At 35.3% G+C, this 9,345-nt stretch overlaps 1 protein-coding gene across 1 annotated transcript in view; it reads left to right on the forward strand.

The window, feature by feature from the left end:
• Positions 1 to 9,345, forward strand: part of EYS (eyes shut homolog) — a 702,047-nt gene that overhangs the window by 488,908 nt on the left and 203,794 nt on the right. Inside the window, 1 exon segment of the mRNA XM_031057597.1 lies at positions 2,140 to 2,252. Within this exon segment, the coding sequence (XP_030913457.1) occupies positions 2,140 to 2,252 (113 nt within the window).

Below are 9,345 nucleotides of genomic sequence, written 5' to 3' on the forward strand. Positions count from 1 at the left end.
GTGTTCTACTGTCGGTAATCCATATGAATAACCTCTGCCAGCCCTTGTATTGCTTTCTTAATGTACAATGTTAACTTGGAGGAGAGTGTTCACATCCAGTTCTTGAAGGTTTTTTTTTATTTTTAAGTTCCAGAAAGCTTCATTGTAATTCTCTGTGTTTATTCCACAGAGAAAACATCTTCCCTTTGCCACATTTGAACTGTGTTGATTTTAAATGCCACCTTATAGATGGTTACATAACTTTCCAAATTTTTGCATTGTTATAACATATCTTTTTTAAAGTCTTACATTCCTGTAAGCCTTTGCTGCTAAGGAAATAAACAATAAACTATTAGTGAACTCTTTGAGCCCTCCCATGGGTTGGAAGGCCAGTTCATTCTGTTTATAGTGTATGGCATGGCACGCTGTGTTATGCTCCAGAGTGGTTGAGCAGTGCAGAGAAAAGCAATTCTCCTTGCTTCAACTGTATTGTATTTGTGCAGCCTATCTGTCTGTGGGGAGGGAGACAGCTCTTCTTCCCTTTAATATGATTGATTTTTAACCCCATTTACACTTGTACCATGCACAACATGCTATGGCAGAGTTCCACAATTTAATTTTGAGTTGTATGAAAAGCAAACCCCTTACCTTGCTTTCATCTTCGCACTAATTTGTGTCGTTTCATGTCCTTTTGATTCTGTATTTTGAGAAACTAAAAGCTCTTTATTCATCTGCACACTGCTCTGTTCTGTCTCTCATTGACAGTGAGTTTTCCTGACTGAAGATCCCTGGTCTATACAGTTACTCTGTTCAGAAATTCTCATATGTATAATCATCCTTACATGCCTTATAATTTTGCATATTGTGACACTTTTGCACATTCTGAAATCCTTTTCTCAGGATTTTGGTTTTGCTATCCTGAGTAGTGCAGAAAACATTGAGCCACTTAAATATGTTGAAGACCACAGACCCTAATACAGACTTGTAGAGAGAATTTCTAGGGACTCTCCATATTGAGAAACCTCACCATTTGCTCACAATTTTTCTGCTTCTGTTTTACCCATTCTTCTAATTTATTGAAGGCCTTCCTTGTTATCCCAGGGAGACTGAGTTACTTTAGAATCTCTTAACGCAGAAACTGGTTAAAGTCCTTTGGAAATAAAAGATTATGTGCCAAGGCATCCTTTTTCTCATAGTCAGTGTTCCTCATGTGAGTTACAATTTCTCTTTTCAGAAACCCTCTCAACTATTCCCCTGTGCATTACATTCATTTACATGTATGTTAATTCTGTTCTTCAGTGTAATTCATAATCACTGTCTTGAATGGAATTGGGTCTTACTGATCTGTAGTTTGAGATATGTCCTTGCATGGCCTAGTCTTGTCCCCATTTTCAAAATCATACAAAGCAAAAACCTAAGCCCCCCCTTCCCCAAAAATCCATGTCTACCATTCCCATGGTCTGGATTCCATTTTAAGTGATGACCACAGTAAATTCCCATAAGAATCCCAGACAAACATAACATCTTTCTCCTTTTTTTGCCAATGTTCATTTTTTGTGGTATTTTTAAAAAACATTTTCTGGAAGTAATTCAGTTTAAGACAGATCTCTGATGTATCCAAACTAAAAAGGGGTTCAGTCACAGGAATCTCCCAGAACTACTCTTTATTAAATTTTGATTTGGTGAGTCATTTACATTTCCTGCTAGAGCCTTGTCTCTTTGAACATTCCCTTTACACTTAGCTGGTCTATTATCCCTAAAGCCTTTCTGGCAGGCTTAATGCTCCTGTTGGGCTTTAAAAAACATTTAATGCTTTCCATTATGCTTTCAGCAAGTTGTTCCTCAAGAATTTTTTTTTTTCTGCAACTATCTAAACCTGACTTAATTGTTAAAAATGGGTCCTTGGCAGTGCATAACAACTTACTGGTTTCTGTGTTTTCAATGCCCCTGCAGTGATTCCCATTTTTAGTAGGTCCTTAGGCATCTTTGAAACATGATTAAGGGTACTAGAAATCTTATAAGCAGGGAAACAATACACTTACAAATTTCAAATCTTTCCTGTTTACCATTCCCCATGACTTGTATTCCTCCATAGAAAAATAAATACCTTGATCATAATGTCAACAAGCAAAAGAACTGTATGCATTTTTTCCTTTGTAGGTTTCTGGACCTGTCTACAATTTCACTGGCTGTATAAAAGTCATAGAAATCAATAATGTCGGACCTTTCAGCTTCTCTAGTGCTGTGGGAAGAAATAATGTTGACAATTGCAGGTAAACTGACCTCTATGCCTTTCCAAATCCTAAGGAATTGTTTGTGCTGATTTTGCTTTCTTCCTTACACAGGGTGACCATTTTAGATAATTTCAACAATGGTTACAGAAAAAAAAAAAAAGGACAAGAATCCCTAGAGAGACAGATATCTTGCTTTCTTTTATGCTTTTAAAGCATTTTCTTAATGGAAGATTTTATTTTTTTTCAGAGTAGTTCAATTAAACTTGACAGCTTATTTGGAGTGAGTTGTCACACCCTGAATGCTGAAACAGTGTACTAAGAAAAATGATCTGCAGGAAAATACAGGACTGGGAAGTGGGGAGATATGCTGTTTGTGTCTTACTTGTGACGTTGGGACTTCCATTAATCTTGTTACAAATATGGATGAGCTGGTGCCACATTTACTCTACAAGAGATTGTGAAAAATGCTGGAAAGCATTGTTTCTGAATACACTTAAAAACCTCAATTGATTTCAGTTTTGCATTTTCACATTGCTGTTGGTCATGCAATAATTGAAATAAAAACCATACAGGGGCAGTGGTATACATTAGGATTCTGTTCTGGAGTATGATAGTTTTGAACATAGCAAAGTGGAAAGCAAAGGAAAACAGAGGTGAATTGCATTTGTAGACAATGAAGTCCTTTGGGAGAGAATATAATTTCAGTCATAGGATGTACATGGCCTAGATTCCTGGAGGACATTATATATGGCTTTTAACATATGATTTTTTCCCTAAAATTTATAGAATAGGCCAATTAATGTTCATGTGCTTGTTTAAACACTATCCTTGAAATCTGGTGTTAACCCACTATACCATTAGTTAAAGATCCTTGAGATCTGAACCCTGCACTCACCTCCACCACTAACCTCTTAATGAGCACACATCCCACTCAAAGTTACAAAAGTACAGCAGTAAACCCACTGTCTAATAAATTATCTGCCCCAAGTCCCAGGCATCTAAGCTTTTGCCAGTAAAACTTTGAACACAAAATTCAATTTGTTATCCTGGCAGACACTTGCCACCATTTTTATTTAGAACAGCAGCTGAGTGTCATCTCCTTGTCCAAGCTTGATGAAGAAATAAATCTTCACACCCTTCAAGTTCCCCACAGCATTTTGTCTGGAATATGTTCTCTAAGTACATTTAGCAAATGGTTGTGGGTCTAAATCCTTCACGAAAAGGAAAACCCTGGCCACTGTTGTGATAAACCCCTGAATAACAAAGAAACAGTGTCTCCTCTCTTGTCATCTGTACATTATTTCATCAGAAATTTTCCTAGTCAGAACTGTGGTGTCCTTCCAAATGAGGGCATGTACTCTTGTGTGTGAAAATATGCCTTTGTGCAAAACAGAAATTCATAAGGTTGAAAGCAAGTGAGGATGCTATTTCATGTCTTTCATTCAGGTATTAACTTTTAAGAATCATGGTGAAAAAAAATATCATAAACCATCTCTGCTCTCTCCTCTGGTTACTAGATTAGGAAATTTTTCTCTTTTTTGCATATGCATTAGAGCTTTGATGTCCTAAATCATAGGCAAGAGGTGGTTCTGGTTTTTAAACTACTAGGTAAAAAACAGGATAACTTAAAAATCAGGACTGTTACTGTCTTTTCTAGTTTCTTTCATTCTTGTTAATAATACTCTCATTCATACAAGTGCTTACACCCTTGAGCTTTTTGACACTATTCTTTTTTACAGTTTTTCCTATTGAACACTTTATATAACCATTCTATTAAGTGTCAATAGCTTTCAACAAGCAAAAGAAAGAAATGAGAGCAGCTTTGTCCAGTCTGTGTACATAACATGGAGAGGGATATAGACCTGAAAGAGGTGGCTTGTAGAAGAATAGCTTTGTTCATTTTAAATTTTTATTATTATGGAATGCTGTTTATCTGTTATATTATAATCTATAGAACTATGTGCCAAGATTTATTGAATTTTGTATTGATTCTGATACTCCACTTCATAGTTAATTAGCATACAAATATGGCTTATATTGTATAATACAGACATTAAAGATTGGTTTATTTGAATAAGAACTTAGAGATTACAGTCTAGGACTGTTTCTTGCAAATACTTATTGTGCATATATTACTGATTAGGTGAGTAAAATGACATGACTCTGTATAGATGAACTGTGGATATTATCTTGTACATAAAAGGTCGTTGAAAGAATGATGGGCCTTCTCAATGCTCTATGCTAAGCAACATGTTCCTTTTACCTCCCTGCTTCTTCAGAAGGCTGCAGATGAGTCTAACAGTGTCCAGCCCCATGCAGTCCACACAGACCTGGCACCATCCTGGTCCAAATCACAGTTATTCCTGTCTGGGAAAAGCTGAATTTCAACAATGGAAATTGTTGTACTTAGTCTGCTGAAATTCAGATTAATTTCGACAGATAATTGATTTTTTTTCTGAATTTCCCCTGGTGGGGAGGGAAAGCCATAGAAATGGACTGCTTGGAAGCCTGGCAGCATTCTCTTTACTCATTCGTGCCCCGTGACACACAAATTTCATAGCTGCTCACACCTGGCAGCTAACATCATGGTTTGCTTTTCACTTTAGGTATAACCCACACTCATCTTGACATCATCAGCCTTTAAATGTAGTCTGCTTCCCTAAAAGCACCTATGAAGCTCAGCTGTCATTTCCCTTTTGCAAGACAGGCTTCTGGGGAAGATGGATTTGTTTTGAAAAGCAAGGAGAAAGTGATTGAAGGAAGTTGTTTAAATAGGGCAATAATGGATTATATACTTTGCAAATACAAGTAGCAGTGACTACTAAATTACGTGGTGTAACTTATATTTTATTTTCAGAATTTGCATGGTTCTGCAGATGCAGTATTGCTACAGTTGGAGCTGCCTAACAGCAGCAGAGACCTCTGCAGTGTGGCAGACAAAGCAATCCAATTTCTTCTGCAAGAACATCCCTGTACTTGTCACTCAGAGGCACTGTTTCTGTTCTTACTGTGGTAGTTTTTCTTTAATTGACCTTCTACTTATCATCACCTATTTGTAGATTTATAATACTTTTGAATGCCCTGCTTTTAAGTATTTAGCATGCTCTAATGGCATTCAGTTGTCCGGCTGGGTTTTGTCCATGTTGGCGCCCCAGTTGCATGGATTACTTCATTATTGTGGTCATGCTGACACTTCTTAAAATGTATGGGTTTGTGAGTAAATTTTAAGCTTATGATTTTTTCATAGGATTGAAATTTACTCAAATGTGTTCTGCCATCTTTCTAACTGGATCTATTTTTATTTTTAAATGCCAAAAGGATGATCTAATACATGCAAGGGATATAGAGAGCTTTCAAAAACGTATTTTGGAGATAGTTCATATACCTTCTCAAAACTATTGAAATCACTACATCAAGACAAGACAGAACCTTTCACAGGATATTATATACTGCATGTTCCTCATCTCAGAGCCTTACATTACTGTTTAAAAAATGTTCAGAATTAAGAAATGCAAAAAATTGCACCATAACATTAGTTTCATTGGCATATATATCTATCTACAGTTTAAAATGCTATATTTATGGCAAGAATATTATTTATTCTTTAAAAATTCTTATATTTTAATGTGAACATTGTACACCACAAGGGAGAGAGAATTATTTAACTTGGTAGAACTAAATTGGAAATGGGGGCATCATGGAAATTAACTTTTATGTCATTTTGGAAACAGGTGTTAAATTCTGCCTAAATTCAAGAAGATTATTGATACAGGCAGCACCAGGTAATTGGATATGAATAAAGACCAAATACTTGCAATAATCCTTATCATTCTGGAAAATGCAAGATTTCTGTGCATGCTCAGAAGCACTGAGATTTCAGATATGTGGCTTTAACCCAGTTAATCTGGCCCAGATCCTTCTGCTATTTATGTGCATCATTTTTTAAGCATTGTGTTTATAAGTGCACTATTGCATGATACCACAGGGACAGAGAGCAGGTAGGAGGGACGTACTGCCCTGAGGGCTCATCAGAACTTTTTGCCATTCAATGTAACCAAAGTGAAACAGGAAATGGCAGAATAATGGTATAGGCAGGGGGAGTTTGACTGTCTGAGAGCAGACTGGCAGCCATGAAGTACTCTGAGCTATGCAGCTTTGGCTTTCAAGAGAGGCTATAATGGAATCATATCAATTAGTAAAGGTAATCCTCCAATAGGGAGTTTCCTAGAATTATGCTAGACTATATAGTTATGGAAATCTTGTCAAATTTTATGTTATGATTCTCTTTAAATTATACCTGTCTCAGAGTTATGAATATATAGATAATTTTGAAAAAGATTATAGAACAACCAATAGTAGTAGGAGAGGGACAATTGAAAATAAAGGATCTCATATAACATTTTTTAGGAAATGAAATCTCTATTTTTTTTTCTTCTTCTGAAGGAAGATACTTGTGATGTGTTAATGCAATATAAAGCTTCTTCAGGTGTTTCAGAAAATGTTACTGGAATAGATTTGCAGGATAAATGACTATCAATTCCAGACAGAGTTCAGATGACAGATATAAATGAAGTTTTGAGTCCCAGTATTAAAAGCTGGTCTTTACTGCAGTTCATTTCTGTTTTAGTGTCTGGGAACTATGACTGCTATATATTGCTGTAAGTGTTTACTGTAACAGTTTACCGTGTGTACTAAATTCAAAGGCTCCAAACACACACACAGAAAATATATACATATACATATACATACACATGTACATATATACCTGTACCTATCCAAGCCCTGTTTTTTTCATTAAAAAAAAATCTTACCTATGAAACAGAGAAATATTGTTTACTGTTTTCCTAAGAGAAGTCTTACTGATGGATGCAAATGTACAGTAGTGAATTGGACTCTCAGAGAGGAGCTAATAAGCTAAGTTCTTCATTACTGTCTATTGGACAGAACTGTGGTAGATTTTTTTAAAATATTTTGATTTCTTATTCATATATCTTAATATGTGTTTCCAGGCTGAAGCTGAGCTTTATTTCAGCAAAAACTCTGATTATTATTTGCATTTTTGATAGAGGCTCTTGAAAGTGCATTACCCAAGGTCCATTCCATCAAGAGGACTGATGAGTTTCCTGATATATGGCAATTTTCTCAGGAGCTATGCAATACACTTTGGAGAGCTCTACATGTTTTCAGTAAGCTCTCAGTTCCACTTTCCCCTCACTCATGCACCTTCTAACAAATCCCTTTCCTCATGTGTGGCTACTCCCTTTTACATTCTGTAGTTTTCTGTGATATTTTACAGAAATCCCCACAGACCACAACACCTTTGTGAAGTCTGTCTCCTGTGCAATTTCTAAGCATTTTTTCCACTGTGGAACTTCCTATTTTTCAGTATATTATAAAACATCTGAAGGTGTTTGACTTCTGTCTTTGGAATGAACTGCATACTTTAAAAAGGGGAAAGTTCATCTGCTGAAAGTTATTTTTCAGTCAGTTGTGAAAGTCCTACTGTTACCATTCCACTTTCCAAGGAAAGTGGTTATAATGGTACAGCCTGTATGCTAGAGCTCGTCCTAAGAGTCCAGAGAAGACTCAAGTCAGCTTGAAGAGTTTCTTCATATGAATTCACCTGAACTGAATCATTTAATGTCAATCAAACATACAAGCTAGCTCAAAATCAAAAGAGAAATCATAGAGTTTCAAGCTTAAGCTCTTCTGTCCACTTACATCTTATGTTATTAATAAATGCAAGATCATATAAAAAGCATTGAGGTTCTGTTATATGTGAGAGACTACCAGATAAATTCTTACATCCCAGCATCTCACTTACATTGCATGCGTTTTTATCTTCTCCTCAAGAGTTTAAAGTTATGTGCTTAATTCTGAAACATAAAAAAAACAAAAAGGACAAAGAAGAATATGCAGTGCCCATCATTAGAGAAGAAAATTATTAAATGAAGAATACTGACACTACTTAGTTTTATTTATTCAAGAGGTTTTATGAGTTTTCTCTGGTTAACATGGAGATTGGACTGAATGTTTTTGAAATACAGAACTGAAGTTAAAGCTTCAGAAATATCATTCATTTGTATTCACCACATGCGTGATGCTTGATATTACATTAATAACATTTCTGCACAATTCTAACATGGAGAATGATAAGAATTTGATCTTTTTTGTGCATTTATTTTGTTATGTTTTCCCTCTCTCAACTATTGCTTTTGCTCACTGGTAACTTCTCTGTGTTTGCCTCTTACTCCTTTTCCAGGGCCTGGGTTGCTTTCATATATTTTCATCTCTTTACTTGATTTGCCCTTCTTGATTTCCTTCATCTTTTGCATTTGTTTGCAATATTTTCTTTTCCTTTGTGAGTTTTGCTGCTCTGTACAATTTCCTTTCTGCTCTCTGTGCATATATGAATTCTATTCTTCTGTTACCTTTTCTTCTTTTGGCATTCCTGTTTAGATAATGACTTTTATTGTGACAGACTTCGGTGTTAAAAAAAAAGAAAAGAAAAAAAAAGAAAGAAAAAAAAGAAGTGACATATGTAATCTTTCCTACTGTTATAAATACTCAAAATCACTGTAAAATGTTATAGAAGCCCTTAATCTCAATCTTTTGAAGTATTCTGTAAAAATTGTTTCTGATGGATATTAGATAAATCCATGTGTCAAATATATGCAGGTGAGATAATGTGTGTTTGTAAACATCACATTTCTCTGCTTGTTTCTAGAAAAGATTGTCAGTCATCAGCATACCATAAAATTATTATTAATCTTCTTTAGGAAAACTCTATTTTTAGATTAGTAATAGTACTTGATGATGGTTATCTTGACCTTAATTATCCCTCTGTAGCTTTATGCATATGCATTATACCAAGAGAAAATTGTTTCTTAATTCTGTCAACAGAATTCAGTGGCAGTTACTGTCCATTAGTTTGTGTCTGTAATGAACAGTAATAATGAGATTGTGATTTCTGCTGGAATTGCCAGGTACTTGCATGGAAACAAAAAAGACAAGTATTAAAGAATACCATACATTTTTTCCTTTCACTTTTATCAAGGAGACACTTGCAAGTATATATGTCAATGTATGCGTACAGTGCCTGAGACAGTGTGTTACTAAAACTAAATAATAT

Source organism: Geospiza fortis, unplaced genomic scaffold, assembly GCF_000277835.1.
Source record: "Geospiza fortis unplaced genomic scaffold, GeoFor_1.0 scaffold264, whole genome shotgun sequence".
In the NCBI taxonomy this organism is placed as follows: Eukaryota; Metazoa; Chordata; class Aves; order Passeriformes; family Thraupidae; genus Geospiza; species Geospiza fortis.